This window comes from Podarcis gaigeae (genome assembly GCF_964106915.1).
Source record: "Podarcis gaigeae genome assembly, chromosome: 17".
NCBI lineage: Eukaryota > Metazoa > Chordata > Lepidosauria > Squamata > Lacertidae > Podarcis > Podarcis gaigeae.
In genome coordinates, this window is record NC_139694.1 from 1317408 (window position 1) to 1335589 (window position 18182).

An 18182-nucleotide genomic window follows, 5' to 3' on the forward strand; every position below is an offset into this window, starting at 1 on the left:
GTTCTGAAATGGGTAGGGAAATAATTATTTGTGCTCAAAAATAAAGGGGAGGAAAGAAAAAGAAAGAAAGAAAAAATGTGCCTATAAAAGCCACATAAAATGGGACTCTCACTAGAAAAATGAGAGAAACTCCACCACACCTGGTGTGTTGTACATGCTGATAGAAGGGTTGTTATAGACGGCCGATTCCCCGAGCAATGTGTTATAAGGGTTGTTAGTGCCATGAGGACGAAGGAGAGCATTGGTTATAAGATGGTTAGCCATGGCTCCTGGAGCAGCCCAATAGGAAGACAGAGAAAAAAAAGCAAAAAAAGGTCAATCAGGCAAATATGATTAAAAAAAGAAAACATTCAGACTGACAACAATTTCAACAGTCCCGATTAAAAGCAGCCAGCTACTTCGACTGGGAAGCTAAATGCCACCAAAGCACAGATGTCACTGAGAATGCAAACAGAAAAGGATGGGAGGGATGCTAAACCAACCATTCAGGATGTCCCCAACCAACTGCTTAGAGTGTAAATGGAAGAGACACTCAGCATGTTTGCCACATAAAAAAAAGATGATGATCACTCTAAAGGAAAGGCCAAACAAATATAATGAGCGTAACTTAAAATAAAATGGCACATTTAACACCCACTAGAGTGAGTCATGGGTTTCCTCCAGATTTTGGGCTCCGCTGCTACACTCCCAATACAGACTGCTATTTATTCACTTTTGGAACAGTTTACTGACAACGCAACATATAATGTGTTTATATATAATGTGATATGATTCATATTTACTTCTATGAGGGGGGCACTTTGTAATGACAGACAATGTAAAATTCAGATGTATACAATACTGGGAGTCAATACTCAGATATTATGGTATCCCCTTCCCATTGATAGTTCCTCGTTTTTTACAAGCACAACCTTCAAACTGGTAAGTGGCCAAATCAACGTTCATTTTCCATACAAGAATGTTAGGTCGGGGTGAGGGGATCTAGACCCTTGACATAAAGTCCACTAGTACGGAAGTTCTTTATAGTGTAATTCACAAAGACCAAGAATAGCAAAATAAATAAGTCTATACAAACTAGTGTTAAAAGAAGATTGATATGAACAAGGGACGTGCAGAAATAAGGATCCTTCTGGAAGCAGCCACAGGTCCTGGGGAGGATTTCCAGACAGAGATGGAGAGACTATAGTTTCTCAAGTACTTCATTTTTTTCTGTCTTGGCAGCAAGGAGTGATATAAAAAGACTAGGAAAGAATTGCTGAAAAACTGTGATAATGAAAGAGGACTATTTTTTTGTGTTGCTACCCACAATAATAATACAGGGACATTTGCAACAATTATCTAAAGACACAGTCCAACCACCAACTACTGTGATCTGGTAGAGCTTTTATTCATTCTGATGGGGCTTGCATAGGATAATGCCCAGTTAGATTCTGCCCTAAGACAGAAACCCAAAACATTTCGGAGAGAAAAAAGAGAAAGAAAGAGAGAGAGGAGTGGGCGTACAATCAGATGGGGCTTGCTAAGGGTCAGCGCTCCATGGGGAAAAGGGCCTTGCGACACAACAGGCCCACAGAGCTCAGTGATAGTTTCTAAAGCATGCATATTATTGTACCAGCTAGGAGCTGCAGAAAAGCGATTTCTGCCTGATGACATCCTTATGTTGTTAACACAAATTGGTGCATAACTGATAGGATTAGATACTGTTGATACCAAACTACACAGCTGGCTCCCATGTGAGACTTAATGCAAATTGAAAAGGAAAAAGGAAACCATACATCCACATATGTATCTTGTTTAATCTCTCCAGCTAATCTACGCTGTTGTGTTAATTTTTCTGCTACAGCTGTTTGCCATACCTTGTGATACGTGAGCCACAATTAATAGCTGTACTATAAAATCTTTTTGAACAACCTGTTCGTTGTTCTCTAAAAATAATAACACCAAGAGAGGCTCTTGCTGAATTGCCTGTTGAACAATGTCGCCAATGGTAGTCAAAATCATATTCCGTTTTTTTTAAAATATACCACATTCCCACCACAGGTGAATCAATGACCTCTGTGCCTATCATTACCTTGAGCGCAACAGAGACATTCCCACTCAACAGGAGTAAGACGCATGTGTGTATCAACTTTAACATGACCTCCCAGGTTGTCGCCGAAATAGTTTTCAGGTGAAGCTGAACTACATAGGAGTTCCACTCAGTCTCTGTTAATTTTGTCTCTAGATCCATTTCCCAAGCTAGCTTTAGTCATCTGCCATTTTCAAGAGAATTTTAGCTGCACCCTTGTTCCTTTAGAGAATCTGCCTTGTTTGCCTTCTTGTAGAGAGTAAGAGAATTGGGGCAGATCCTCTGGTCAGACCTCACCTGGAGTACTGTGTCCAGTTCTGGGCACCACAGTTCAAGAAGGACACTGACAAACTGGAACGTGTCCAGAGGAGGGCAACCAAAATGGTCAAAGGCCTGGAAACGATGCCTTACGAGGAACGGCTAAGGGAGCTGGGCATGTTTAGCCTGGAGAAGAGGAGGTTAAGGGGTGATATGATAGCCATGTTCAAATATATAAAAGGATGTCACATAGAGGAGGGAGAAAGGTTGTTTTCTGCTGCTCCAGAGAAGCGGACACGGAGCAATGGATCCAAACTACAATAAAGAAGATTCCACCTAAACATTAGGAAGAACTTCCTGACAGTAAGAGCTGTTCGACAGTGGAATTTGCTGCCAAGGGGTGTGGTGGAGTCTCCTTCTTTGAAGGTCTTTAAGCAGAGGCTTGACAACCATATGTCAGGAGTGCTCTGATGGTGTTTCCTGCTTGGCAGGGGGTTGGACTCGATGGCCCTTGGGGTCTCTTCCAACTCTATGATTCTATGAGATCCTCCTTTCTCAAAGGAGTCATGACAAAAACCCGGCTTGAGTTCTTTAAAACCGGCTAACTTTTAAGCTAGGGAAGAGCAGCTCCAGTTTTTCCTCAGTAAGATTCTGTACTCTCCAATTTCCTCTACTTTTCTAGTATCTAAATTGTGTCTATTTATCACAAGTCTACAAAGTGAGGATGCTCCAAAAATGATAGGAGCGGTTGTGGTTTTGGCTTCATTTTCTCTATACTAACTGGTTGAAAAGTAACAAAAAGCAAATCCGTAACTCTCAAGGAAGAGTTTAGCAAGGAGTGTTGGGCTAGAAAATGAAAAATAAAATAAAAAACATCCTGTCAATCAATGCTGGGCCTAAGAATTCCCCTAGTGGTTTATATGCTTAGCAGACAAGGTTCAAAGAGCTGTAATGTGGAATATGCCGAGAGAAAGCCCAAGAGCTGCAGGTCAGTCACCTTCTTACCATCCTAGTTACAACTGCTTATTTATTTTATGTCCCACTTTATCCCCAACACTCTGAACAACTTTGCACAATACTTTAAAAGTTACACTAAAAAGGGTGAAAATGTACATTGTTCTGCCTAAGCATTTTATGAAGACTAGCAAAACGGCTCATGCAGGCTGCGACTGAGATGAAACAGATGGCAGTTGAACTTGCTATGTGTGTCCACATTTGGACGTGAAGTGGGCCAGTGTCTGGGGCCAGGTCTTCCTTTGCTGTCTCTCTGATCGTGGTGGCAGAGTTATTGCTGGGAAGGAGGGATTAGAATGGGAAGCCATAGCACACAGGTAGGCAATGCGGGGATCTCCAAATGATGTAAGACTACAATTGTCATTAGCCATGCTGGCAGGAGATGATGGAAGATGGAGTCAAACAAAACATGGAGAGACCATGTTGGCTACCCCTGTGCTATGGCAGTTTTTGGATCCTAGGTTCACAGCCAAAGATTTGTCAGGGTATTACGAATCAATACGCCTTCTCCAACCCCAATTTTTGTGTCTCTTTCACTCTCCTCTTATTACTCAAGACCTACCTGACAAATCCCCTTTTCTCTAGGCTCCTCTACTCCCTCATACCAGCTTCCATCTTAGTCCAGGCCTTCTCCTTCTATAGACCTTTCTTCCTCCCCTGACCCTATCTAGAAGCAGAATAGTTTAACGACTGAGAGTCATAACTGGCTACCCCATAGTCATGGCCAGAGTCTTCATCATCACTGAAACCCCTGGAATAAAGAGCGAAAGCACCAACTTTGAAGTCAAATAGGATGGCCACAATTCTATCAACGATGATTAAGGGTCTGCAGTTGGATGAGGAAACCTGAAGAACTCTAATGCATATTTGCATATCACACAAAAAGATTAGGAGACACAATGATTTGGGACAGCTACAGAAAATAGGGACTGGCTGTGTGTCATTGACTCATTGGGGACGTCAAACCACCTGACATTGCAACAAGAAAGAAGGAGATCCCACACAGGTAAGTGTTTGAGGTTGACTTTATTGGTTTGCCCATTACCTCACTGGATTGCCTAGTGGTTAATGCAAGTAGCAAACAGGTCAGGGCAAAGAGTCTATATGGCTCCCTGAATGTCACTTCCTCATAGCTCTTTTTCTGTGGGTTCCATTTCGTGCTTTTCTGCCCACTCCTGGTGTTCCCCGCTTTTCCACGGCTTCTGTCTTCTGATGTCCCAGCTTTGATGTAGAAGTGGAGTGAGTGGACAAGCTCTACCAGGCACTGTGCGGAGCATGAGTAGCTCCTCTGGGAAAAGCTCTTGAACTGAAGATACATGGACAAGAGTTGAAGTCAGGCTGTGTTTCCGTAGATTCAACTTCCCTAGCTGCCTCTGTGAGCAACGGGGGAACCCCAGCTGACAAAGCGCCTCAGTCCGAGTGACAAACGGTCAAGGTTAATATGCGAGTTAGGCACGCAAGACACACGCAAGCGCACACACACACACACACAGGCACACAGCTCGCCCTTCCTCAGATGATCTGTGCAGATCACCTAGGAAAAGGTTATCACCTTCTCTCCACTCAGGAGGGGTGAGACTGCCATCCCCATAGGGGCATAAATATACCCCACCATTGTGTTATCTCTTTTATCATTATGTATAATTTGCTAGTTTGGTCATAGGTGTGGGGTCCCATAACTTAACTCATTTACGTACATTGCTGACAATCGCTCATATTTGTAAGCAAGATTTTGGTTGTAGTGATCTTTTTAAAAGTTTGTGCTTTTGAATGAACAGGGTAATTCAGGAGAAAGCAATGGATCTGGTGGAAGAGGCTATTCTGTGATCTTTCCTAATAATATATGAATTATTTTCCAGAACACTTTTTTATTTTACCTATGGGACGTTCCCTCTATCTATCAAAAGTTCCTCCTCTGCTCTTTCAACATTTCCAAGAGAATAATAATTATTAAACTTATTTATTAATACTAGGGTCTTATACCACCTTGCTGTTACTTCAAAGCCTTTTCCCTCTAATTACTGATTTATATTCTTTATTTTCCCAGATCTTCCTAGATATATTATCTGCTATACTTTGGATGCAGCTGACAATCAAGTGTTTTACTTGCTTTGGTTCAGACCAGTATTTTAAAAGTAACTTATACATTGAAAATAAAAAGTCATTCTTAATAATTATAAATGTTTTGTAAAGCTGATTCTTTTCTTATGGTGCAATCCTATACACATTTACCTGGGAGTAAGCACCACTGAACTCAGTGGGGGTTACTTCTGCATAGACATAACTAGGATTGCACACTTAGTTGCACATTAGAGCTTAGATGTTCAATGAATAATGTGTTTGAACATAGTCAAACCATGGAAGACTCAAACCTTGTAATTTCCTTTTAATCTGGAATAAGAATATTATGCATCAAAATATCTTAATACTGGAAAAAGTCTTTCTGAACTTTTTAAAAAATAATTTTTATTTTTTATTTTGCAAATACAAACCAAAAGAAGAACAATGCAAGGAAGAAAACAATTGATCAACAACATATTTCTAGGGGTCACTACACAGCGACTCACATTTGGTACAATTACATATCCTAAGCTTATAAATTAGACTATCACTTATTACTGTACTTTTGAAGGAACTGAGCCATATGGATTAATATGCCTAGATTGAAACATGATTTAAAATAATCTATCACTGATCTAAGCAGTGATATAGTTCGACCTAGATACAGCTTGTACTGCCCCTATAGTCTTAAACTTGGTATTTTACTTTTGCATCCTTTGTGGATAGTCAGTGGATGTGGAACCAGTTAATTGGAGTTTACACATCTTCTGCCATCGTGTCCATAAGAAATGCCTAAAATCTCTTGACTACAAAGCTAATGTCTGTTTGCCTGAAATGATTGATTTAACAGCACCTCTGAAGCTAAATGTAACTTGACATGTCAAAGGAAGTTTATCAGAACTACCACCAAGGGAAAGGAAATCTCACCTTCCTACAGAGTGGCTTCGTAACGAATTATATATAGTGGCTGAGAAGGCCAAGTATTCTGGCTGAATGTTTGGCGGTGCTATTGTAACACCAAGGACTCTTCTACTGTCACAGTCCTACAGCAAAAGGGAAACATCCACCGAAATGCTTCAGCCTTTTCTGCTTTACACATCCCATTCCACTCGGTCTCTTGCAAGATGCCCCTCCGAGAAATAAACTCTTATTGATTCTAGCAAGCTAAGGCCATACAGAGACAACAGACAAAGTTGTAGCTATTCCCTAAAACGCACGTTACCAGGATGACATGCTTACAGCTCCAGTTCCTGCAGCTCTAAAAAGATGTGGCAATACAATGGCACCTCCATTCAGGATTAACTGTATGGAGTAAAAAGGATGCCATAAAGTGCTTCTGTTGTGGGCAACCTTCTGGGGGCGGCGTATCATTGGGGGGTGGGGTGGGAGGCATAAAAGGGGCAAAAGCAAAAGTGGATGTTATTCTTCCTTTTGTACAGTAGGCTATATTCCAGTCATGCAGAAATCAGAAATTTCTACATTCCGCACACCCCTCCTCCTCCATTCTCCATCTAAGCAACGAACAGGCATTGTTACACTTCAATGGCATTCCAGCTAGGCGTTTAGCAGGACTGGAGAGCGATCTGTGGCCTGGGGGAAATCCCAAGGTTTGGAAAGAGAGGCCTGGTTCCCTGAGCTACATGTTCTTGAGACTTCTATATGGTGGCCAGGCTGCTCTGGAGGATGATATATCTGAAGCCAAAGAAAATAAATGTTCAGTGCTAAATGCTAAGTGTTGCACAGGAACTCCTCTATGGAAGAAACACAGAAGCATTGGGCAAGGCTCATCTCTACACATCAAGCTGAAACGTAAAAGGATTGGGTGTGCTTATTCCACAAGGCAGGTCACTGTCTTTATGGACTGATGTTGAATGAGGCCAACTTTCATGGCTGATAAAATAAAGCTGGTCTTAAAAGATCCCGGTCCCCACCCCCCACCCTAAGGAACTCCTTTCCCACACCAAGTCATAATGAAATTGTTGCTGCAGGCATCAAATGGGACAACGGATGTAAAACCTGAGGCAAACACAAGATTGGTGTTACATGTTACTGAGAGCAAATTCAATACATTTGTGTCTGTGATATAGACACTAATTTTCTTCCCGTGTTGTTTCATCTTTTCTCATATTTGGGGGTAAAAGCTCCTGGGTGATGTTGTTGAGAACATCAAAGCAACGGGTTACATGCCTATCAATGAACCTATCGAAAGGTTCAGCAACAGAACTGTAACTCAGCCGCAGATTGATTGGGTGAGACACCACAGCCTACATCTCAAATCACACTAAATGATCATGTTGTGAGGTCTTCAGAAAGAACAGCCACTTATTTGGGGGGAAGGTGAACTTGTGGGCAACCCCCCACCCCATTATCTGAGTGGTTTGTGTGCAGAATACACAATGCTAAAGAAACCAACCCCATTCACACAGCACTGCATTGCTCATTTTCCAAAAAAGGAAAACCGGAAGAGTTGCCAAACCCAAGAGTGCAGCTCTTTATTTTCCTTTAAGGCTTGTTCACTATCAAATCACAATATGGAGAAATGCCCATTGTGCTACTCCAGCAGGGCCAGCCTGGGATGCTTTGCCACTTAAGAAAAACAGAAAATGGCGCCCCCTGCCTTGATGGGTGATCAGAGCCATGGTTCTAGGGGAGGAAGGAGCCTTGCAGGAAACACAGTTCTGGAATAGGAGGGTAGATTAATTCATAATATTCAGTAGTCAAAGAATTTAACCAATCCACGGCAAACTAAGGACGGTGCCAGTAGTTCACAGCCCAACAGAGTTAAAATTCTTTACACTTAACTCTTTTGTTGGCTTGTGGTCAGTGGCGTGAAGCATATGGAACTGAGCACAGGATCGCAGCACAAATTGTCAATGGGTATTATTAATTGAGTCTATACACTATCTTTCATTGAAAGAAACACAACCAAGGCTTTTCACAAACAAATGAAACAAGTTATAGCCCTACAACCGATAAAACCAAGTTAAAACATCAACATTGTAGGCAGAAACACCTGGAATTGCTATTAATAGTCAGAGAAATGCCTGGGGTAAACAGATACATTTTCAATTGTTGGTGGAAACAACCACATGCAGGGAGATTGTTCCTCAAGAAAGGGGCCATCACAGAGAAAGCCCTTCTCTGCACCATGGTAAGATGTCTACAAGTTGTGGCAGGGTTAATAGGGCTCCTTCCACAGATGGAAGTGACGAAGGTGGTCTATATTGTGAATGCCTGGTTAGGAGCTTTTCAGAACCTTATCAACCAGGAGTAAAACCTTGAACTTGGATCAGTAGCTAAATGGTGCCCAGAGCAACTCATTCAGAAGAGCTGCATTGAGCAATCTGGTCCCTGCATTCTGCAGCATGCTGCAGTTTCCAAACAAACCTTAAGGGCAGCTCCACATAAAGTCTTTTATAGTAATCCAGTCTTGAGGTTACCAGTGCATGAATCACTGTATCAAAGCTATCCCTATCCAGGAATGATCACTACTGACAAACCAACTGAAGCGGGCAATCCCTGCTGGTGATGTCGCTTGGGCCTGCCATGACAGTGACAAATCCAGGAGCATCCCTCAGACTATAGACCTCTTCCTTCAGAGGAAGTGTAACCACTACCAGAGTAGATTAACATCCCAAGCTTCAGATCCAAGAACTGATCACTCACAGGGGCTGTTGTCTTTTCAGATTCAACTTCAGTTTATTGGCCTTCATCCATCCTACCAGTACATCCAGTCTCTGTTTTGGACCTGACACACACTCCAGACACGGAGCAGCAAATTAATGACACCTTGACCTAAATCTACTGATGGCTGCTCCCAAAGGCTTTATATAGATGTCACAGGTAAGGAAAAGGACCCCTGGATGATTAAGTCCAGTCAAAGGCGACTATAGGGTTGCAGTGCTCTTCTTGTTTTGAGGCCGAGCTGAGGGAACCGGGGTTTGTCCACAGACAGCTTTCCGGGTCATGTGGCCAGGTTGACTAAACCGCTTCTGGCGCAACGGAACACCATGATGGAAAACAGAGCGCATGGAAACGCTATTTACCTTCCTGCTGCAGCAGTGCCTATTTATCTACTTGCACTGGTGTGCTTTCAAACTGCCAGGTTGGCAGGAGCTGGGACCGAGCAACGGGAGCTCACCCCGTCGTGGGGATTTGAACCGCTGGCTTTCTGACTGGCAAGCCCAAGAGGCTCAGTGGTTTAGACCACAGTGCCACCCACGTTAAATGGCATTTATCTCTGGCACAAACCCTGCAGGTAGATTTATGCAGCGCTTTTCCTTCCTTTTTTTTGCGGGAGGAGTGAACATAACGGCTTACAGTCGTGAAATGCCACTGCTTCGGCTACCCTCAGAGCACAACCCTGTATTTTTCTTCCACTGCCGAGTGGAGTGAGACAGATAAGGTTTCAGAATATCTGGTATTGTTTACAGAACAAGAAGCCTGGCTTCCTCCACTGGTGACAAGTTGCTTTTAATAAGATTTCTAGAGTGATGCTTTCAACTCACCCAAGTACTGTTTACCTTATTTCTTGGACTGGAGTGCCCTCTAGAGTCTTTAAGAACCTCCTGCACTCCTCTCTGATTGTTCTTTCCATTGCAATCTTTCCAGGTTCCTGAGACCGTACACCCTTGTCTCCAGAGAGGGGCCCTAGCATATCACTGGGCTTACTCTGCCAGATACTTCTAGCCAGATATTTTGCCCTGTCTTTCTTCCTTTTCTGTTTTCTCTTGCTGCTGCTTTTGCTATTTCTGTGATTTACACAGCAGCTGGGAGATTGTGTAGAAACCAGGTTGCTGGGGATTTGTGCATCCTGTTTGGTGGTGTTTATATCCATTTGGGCTGAGTGTGGCGTGGCTCTGATTCCCATCCGTGCCCAACTCGCTACAGAAGGAGGAGCTGAGCAGTGACCCATGAGCGAAGCCTCTGCGAAGGAGCATGTCAAAACGGGTGTGATAAAAGCCATAAACTTCTCATTAGCAATTTTCATACAGCATGAAAGACAACCAAGGGTTTCTTGAGTAAACTAGGAACTGGTGGTGCAGCCTTGAAAGGGCTGCAGAAATTGCTGTCTGGGGATCTTCTATAGGAGTACGGTTTGCTCCCACTATACTCTCTTGGTATAAGCGAGGGGCTTGTAACAATACCATAATTAAAACAAATCCGTTTAAAATCTAAAAATCTCAACACAGCTAGCCTAATTAGCATATTTCTTTTATATATTTAAAAGCTATCATTCCGGAACATGTCCTTCACTTTAATTGGATCACGTCCCAGTAAAATGACATTTATCAGTGTGAATGCCCTCCTAAATAAATATTTTTTCGGCTTTTGTGAAAGCCCCCAGCAAGCTAATCATTGCAATGTTCAAAGAGAAGGCACCACCACAGAGAAAACCCTTTCGGCGTCACCCTGGCTGTATCAAATGTCATGGGATACATCAGCATGAGATGTAGAGAGAAATGAAAGACCAACCCCTAATTAAGCCTTACAAAAACAACACTCTTTTAAACAGAAAAAGCATGTAAATGAACGTCTCCCCATGTTTTTAGGTAGAAGCAGAGTGACCAAATGTAAATTTTGATACTGAGGTTGGAAAATATGCCTTCATCAGTGGATCATTTTAAAGTCTGCCTAGAAACAACACCCACACCCCTACCTGCCTCCAGGTATCCCTGCTAAGTTAGCTCTGCTGTATATTGTTCCAGCAGCACAAACGACAGCTTAATTATATTTGGAGAGAAGACGAGGTGGTGGGAGACCTCATTCTGAAACCACTCAGGTTTCACTTGGGATGGAAATCATGGTATTAGGTTATGAATTTTAATTTCCTTTCAGACTCATATTCCCACTGTTTGAATTTGAGATTAATTTGCTTGACTCATTATGAGAGAATGTACATGAAACTGAAATTAAACTGATTATATATAAATACAGTTGCCATAACACTCTATTCCTTTTTCCTGTTTAAGTTTCAGATTATGTCTTTGCAGATCACATAAAATACTTTAAATATTTAGTCAAATATTTATACATTCAAGGTTGCTATTGCCAATTTCCAATTGCAGGCGGGCCTGATCAGGATTGGGGCTACAGTGAGACAGTCATAGCTTTTTAAAAACAACAACAACACATTTTCTCTCGTGAGAGAGAATCAGAATTAATTAAAATGCTATTGGTGGAGATATTTCAGTTTAGATACGAAGAAGAGAAGAAGGTTTAGAGTTTGTGTTTTCTTCAGACGAAATGGGTGTTCATATCACCACCAGTTAAGTCAGGATAAGCTTCCCAGACCCCCAGCTGTTCACATCAACATATCTTAATTAGTATCAGACCAGTTTCTGTTTGTGTGCACACCAAGGGGAGTGGATAGGGCAGGAATGTCTTCACCCCATGCAAAGGTGTTCACATCTTGACTGGAGACACCTTGGACCAGCTTAAGGACCGATCAGTGTGAAGCTGAGATGAGAAACCACTGCATCAAACTGGATGTTTTAGCTGAGTTTCCTGCTGCACCGCAGGGGGTTGGACTAGATGACCCAAGGGGTCCCTTCCAACTCTACAATTCTATGAAACTGTAGTATTTCCAAACCAAGGGTACATGTGCATTTTTGATGAATAAAATCCAAGCACCGGAATCACACAGTAAGAGCACAGTGAAATGTGTGGACACAGTCAAATACCTTTCCTAACCTGTTCGGTTCTGAAGGAAAAATTACAGAAAACATGGGGGATTTATATATAAAAAATGTCTGCCTCATTTTTAAAAAGGCCACAGCTCATGTAAAGGGAGATTTAAATATTAATTAAATATTAGGGGGTTGAGAGTTTTCAGAAAAGCTTGGGTCCGATCCCATTAGCATTCTCTCTCCTCGTCCCCCCTGTACTTTTACTTCCCTGTGATTTTCATCTCATACATTTCCCAACCTGTTGCAGCCTCGCTACTTCTTTAAGGTAAAGGTAAAGGAACCCCTGACCATTAGGTCCAGTCGTGGCTGACTCTGGGGTTGCGGCGCTCATCTCACTTTACTGGCTGAGGGAGCCGGCGTACAGCTTCCGGGTCATGTGGCCAGCAGGACTAAGCCGCTTCTGGCGAACCAGAGCAGTGCACGGAAACGCCGTTTACCTTCCCGCTGGAGCAGTACCTATTTATCTACTTGCACTTTGATGTGCTTTCGAACTGCTAGGTTGGCAGGAGAAGGGACCGAGCAACGGGAGCTCACCCCGTCGTGGGGATTCGAACCGCCGACCTTCTGATCGGCAAGTCCTAGGTTCTGTGGTTTAACCCACAGCGTGTTATTGCTCCTGCACTGTCGATTTCCAAATGAACCAGCCACCTACTGTTTTATTACTGTTTTCAGTGCGAGTGGCTTTGACCTTGCAGGACAGCGTTTCTTTTGTTCTTTAGGCTACTTCTCAATGCACAGCTTTGTACGTCCACACACATGTGCTTCGACTGAAAGCCATTTCCCCAAACCTTCACTTTCCAGGCAAGGAGGGGCATGACTATGATCATGATATTCCCAACTTAATGCCCGTCTCTCAGGAGCACAGTTCCCCAGCCCAGCCCAGCCCAGCCCAGCCCAGCCCAGCCCAGGCCCTTACTGAGCACAAAAAGGCTGCATCTCCCACCAGGGATCCTTGGGCTCAGAGCATTATTGTGTATTGTTTCTTTGGTGTGATTTCCCCACCACCACCAGCCAGTGAAGGCTTTCTTTCTCTCTCCCCTTCCATGCAAGTGAAAAGGAGAATAATAATAATAATATATTTTTATTTATACCCCGCCCTCCCCAGCCAAGACCGGGCTCAGGGCGGCTAACAACCAGTAATAAAAACAAGTTGATTAAAATACATTTTTTTTAAAAAAATATTAAAATACAACACTAAAACATTAGGATGCAGCCTCTTCACAGGACGAGAAAGGAAAAAAAGAGAGGTAGGGAATCAAACTGATTCAAAGCCAAAGGCCAGGCGGAACAACTCTGTCTTACAGGCCCTGCGGAAAAAAATCAGATCCTGCAGGGCCCTGGTCTCATGAGGCAGAGCGTTCCACCAGGCTGGAGCCAGAGTTGAAAAGGCCCTGGCTCTGGTTGAGGCTAATCTAACTTCCTTAGGGCCGGGGACCTCGAGGGTGTTGCTACTTATGGACCTTGAGGCTCTCCTTGGGCAGACCGGGAGAGGCAGTCCCGCAGGTACGAGGGTGAATATGCTCCCATGGCAGAGACCCCGTGAGGAGCCTCGCTGCAGCATTCTGCACCCGCTGGAGTTTGTGGGACAGCTTCAAGGGCAGCCCTGCATAGAGCGTATTACAGTAGTCAAGTCTGGAGGTGATTGTCGCATGGATCACTGTGGCCAGGTCGGGGAATGATCTATTCATTAACTCACATTGGGGGTGGGGAGACTGGCTAAATATCCCAAAAAATGCTAGCGGAGGGAGAAGCCCATCTTTACCAGGGTTCCTGCTGGTGGAGGAATAGATTCCACTACAGAATATTTCTTTTATATCCAGGAGGGATTGCACCATTAATTTATATTAACTTGTCTGCGGAGATGGGAAGGTGTGTATGCATGCATGTACTTTAATAATAATAAAAAAGAAAGTCTATGCCGTACACATGACTAAAGACCCTCCCACTTTCTATTGCGGTTCACAGGGGCATGTCACATGGAACGCTGTGATAAACAAGGGAGATACAGCATTGTGTTCTATACAGTGCGCGCCATGAGCAGCAGTTTGTGAAAACTACCAGGACAGTTGTACCTTGGAAGTCGAATGGAAAATGTTGCGCAAGTCCGTTTGACTTCCAAAACTTTTGGAAACCAAATTGTGGCTTCTGATTGGCTGCAGGAAACTCCTGCAGCCAATCGGAAGCCCCGTGAGATGTTTGGCTTCCAAAAATAGTTTGCAAACTGGAACAGTCACTTCCGGGTTTGCGGCGTCGAGAGCTGATTTGTTTGTCAACTAAGCTGTTCGAAAACCAAGGTACGACTGTACCGTGATACCTCACCACTGAAAGAGGTGGGGGGGGGGGGGTTTGCATAAGTTCAAAGTGCCCAGCAGCCAAAGTCCTCGAGATCAATGCTTTGCTATTTGGTTTAATTTTATTTCATATACAAAGTGGCTCAGGAGCAACAGGGACCACAGGTGAATATGAACGTCTGGATTTAGTACAGCTTAAGTTTGCTTCCTAACTTCTTTCTTGAAATAAAAACACATTGTAATTGTTTTGATTTGGACCGTGGACTCCTATGCAAATACTAGAGACCACACATCTTCTTCCCCTTGGTATGTTTTATTCTTGATTTAATAGATTACATAGCTGCGTCCTGCATTTCCTTATTGGCAGTTGTGACAACCTATCTTCTGTTTCTTTTCCTGCAATCTGTCTGTCGTTATAAAACTGAATAAAAATATGTGAAAAACAAAAACAAATGAAAGTAGACAGCACCTTGGCAAGGGAAGTAGGAGTGTGTGTGTGTGGGGGGGGTATTGCCTCTGTCCTACCCCTTCCTGAGCACAAAGCTCCCCAGGCTGCCATACACCGGCCAGATCAGTTTCATTGGGTTCTTGCTTTTTTTATGGTCGCTAACTGGTGCTGTGTTATGTTTGATATTTGATTGATATTTTAATTGCTGGGAGCTACCACAAGCATCGCCAATCTGAGACTGGTTTCTCTTAGTGTTAAATGTGCGTAAGGTTGGTGGAGGAAGAGTAGTTTGCTCTTCAGAAGGAGTGTGTAATCCTCTCACCTCTGGCCATGTTTCATCCACAGTAGCCTTAAATTATCTATATTTCTCTTCACCTTAATTTGACAGTGGCTATGTTTAGGAAACAGCACATAAGGGTTGCCAAAGCATTGCCTTGAAAGGGACTAACACACCTTTTCCAATATGATGCCCAGAAAAAACAGCAACACATTTTAGGGTCCCCCCAGAAATTATAGAAAGAGTCCGGTTGCCAGATCACAACCTGAAGAATCCACCCAAGCCCTGGTTTCTCTGAGAAGCAGAGAGAGCTCTCTCCTTTTCCTCCTCAAGTGTTGCAGAGCAAAACAAGGAGCCTATTTGCTCCAGAAGACTGGAAGGGATGAGTGTGAGGGGGCAGAGGAGGAACAATGTAGAGAAGCTGCCTCTTGATATTTTTTTGTGGTTGCTTCAGAGCTGTTAACAGATGGGATCTTCGAGCAGCAATCTGGTCTAGTAGGCAACTGCCTTTGCTAAACATTTCACGCTTGTGTTGACAAAGGTGATAAAACTATTCCAAAGACGTGCATTTCTTATAACACTATTCAACTGCTGTCTAATTTCTAAGCTTTGAAATCCAAATCCACTCCACTCGTAATGCTCATTTCAAAGATGAGGCTGGATTATGGTGCCCAAAACTCATATCTGGTTCAAATTTTAATCCAACGCAAAGAACACTATCAATCCTCTGTCCAAAAACCCTCATCTCTCCAGGTTAAGTGATGATGCCCTCATTTGCACACCCGAAAAGCGGGGAGTGAGATGGATGGCTAATATGAGAGAAACAACTTCATCATTCCTGAGGGCATCAGGAAAATGGCAGCTGGCGGGTGCTGGGAGAAGAGCTGGACAGCAGTGGTGAATTTTGCCCTCACCTGGCTTTTGACCCCCCCCCCCAATGACAAGAGCTTTTAGATGGTTTTGCCTTCTGCGCTGATTTGCCACTACTCAAAACCCTTCCCTGTCCCACTTACCATCTTTGTGGCTCCATCAGTAGGTGACCAGGACCACCGGGAAAGTAGCTTTCCCGGCATCACTGACAGGTGTCAGTAACCCTGGGAAAACATCATTTTCCAGGGCTCCTGGCACCTCGCATGCAGCCAGGGAAGCCTGTGGTGTGCCAGAAAAGAGTGAGGGGAGAAAGCCCTCCTCCCTTTCCTTTATTCCACCATTGCAGCTGCTACATCAGCAGAGTAGGAATCAGAAGGAAGGATCACTGAGAATGAGTGTTGCCAGATCATCAGGGATGTGGCAGGATGTGTATTGGGCCTGAATAGATCAACTTATTTCCCTAGATTTCTGAACCCAATTTTGAGTCTGGTTCTCCTCATCACCTTTTAAGCGGAGAATTTCCCACAGTCCTCTGGAGAGCTGAGAGGCATCCATTTTGGACACAGAGGATGATGGTCTGGGCACACATTATGCTGCAGCTTTTCACCTTTACAAAGCCTTCCAAATTGCTTTTTACCTGGGATAACAGCACTTAGCAGACTATATCACTCCATAATTGCCCATTTCATTGCCAGCAATGAAGCTTGACAACCTCCATTTCTTGGCACCAGAAGTTGACTATAGAAATATTCTGCCTCACTCCCCGCCTTCCCCCCAAATTCCTGCTGCAACCGCAGAAATATTTGTGAAAACACATGCTAAAAACTAATAAACATTTTTTAAAAATCATTTTCGCTTAATGAAAAACAGTGCATAAAGCACTTTTTAAAATTCTCCATGGACATAATTTAATCCAAAGGAACGAGGTGCAGCACATTTCAAGGTCGACAAAGCATTGCCGTTTAGATTCCTTAGTAATTACAAAGGTCATACATATCTGATAAGTCCATAATTACCTCTGTTAAGTGACGCTGAACTGTTTATATCACCAGTGATGAAGGATGACTCCGACTGCTTTCGGACAGTGTCATTCCACATCCTGCGAATGCGACTCTGGAGAAGGGCAAAAGGAAGGGGCAGAAAGTGAATCTCAAGTGGAGCATGAACAGCAGCCTCTGCCAAACTTCTGCTTCCCAGATGGTTTTGAGTACAACTCCCAATCACCTGTATATACATGCAGGTCCCGCTATCTAGACACTTCTTGTATGAAAATTCACTTATCCAAACAAGAGGAATTAGTACCCAAACCTTGCTATGCACATCACAGAGTCAGATATCCAAATAGCTGGACCTGTGTGCAGTACTGTAAACAAATAAGCAGTCTTAAACAGGCCTTTCTTTCTGGTTTTTTTTTGCTGGTTTGCAGCATCTTTTTCGCCACAAACCATGGTGGGAGGGAGGGGAGAGATCAGACAAGTAAGAGCGTTTTCCCCCTTCTTTGTTTGCTTCTTGCAAGGTTTCATAGGGTTTCCCTATCATTTTGTGGTCAAAATTAGGTGCTTGGGAACACATTAGAATTTTCCCCATAGGAAACCATGAAAATGGTTGACTCTTTATGCAAACTCTTGCCTAAGAGACAATTTTCTGAGAATGCATTGTGTTCAGATAGTGAGAACTGTGTGAGTTGTCAGTCACCCCTTGCATATAGCAGAACATGAATCTGCTTTGTCCAGAATCCTGATTCCACCCAGAAGCTCACAAAGAGGCCTACAACAATAGAGCTTCTATTTTGAAAGCCTTTAAATGCAGACTATATACTAAAGCGCAAATCACTGATAATGGGACTGGATCGAAAGCTGAAAGGGATGTGCCCAGAAAGTTCTGTGAGTCCGACTTCCAAAACATTCGGAAACCAAAGTTTGTGAGTTTTGGGCACAACCAAAGCACGGCTTCTGATTGGCTGCAGGAAGCTCCTGCAGCCCGTCGGAAGCTACAGAAGCCCTGTCAGATGTTCAGCTTCCAAAAAGAGTTCACAAACCAGAACACTCACTTCCGGGTTTCGATAATTTGGGAGCTAAAACATCCGAGAACGAAGCTGTTCAAAAACCAAGGTACAACTGTATTTGCTTCTAAGGGTAGCCAAAAATATACTGTTCCCTACATACAGCCAGTGTTCCTGTCATGCAACTGGAGAACAGTGACTCAA

The 18182-nt window shown here is 43.4% G+C and overlaps 1 protein-coding gene across 17 annotated transcripts in view; it reads right to left on the minus strand.

Moving 5' to 3' along the window:
- The window catches only part of ADGRL3 (adhesion G protein-coupled receptor L3), a 526579-nt gene that overhangs the window by 50527 nt on the left and 457870 nt on the right, over positions 1 to 18182 (minus strand). For 12 of the 17 annotated variants that reach the window (XM_083718335.1, XM_083718333.1, XM_083718332.1 and 9 more), the window contains one exon: positions 16993 to 17089. In XM_083718335.1, coding sequence (XP_083574461.1) covers positions 16993 to 17089 — 97 coding nt within the window. Of the gene's footprint in view, positions 1 to 140; positions 270 to 4347; positions 4647 to 5780; positions 7094 to 16992; positions 17090 to 18182 lie in introns of those variants that run through there. The other 5 variants (XM_083718343.1, XM_083718341.1, XM_083718334.1 and 2 more) reach the window with 3 other exon arrangements.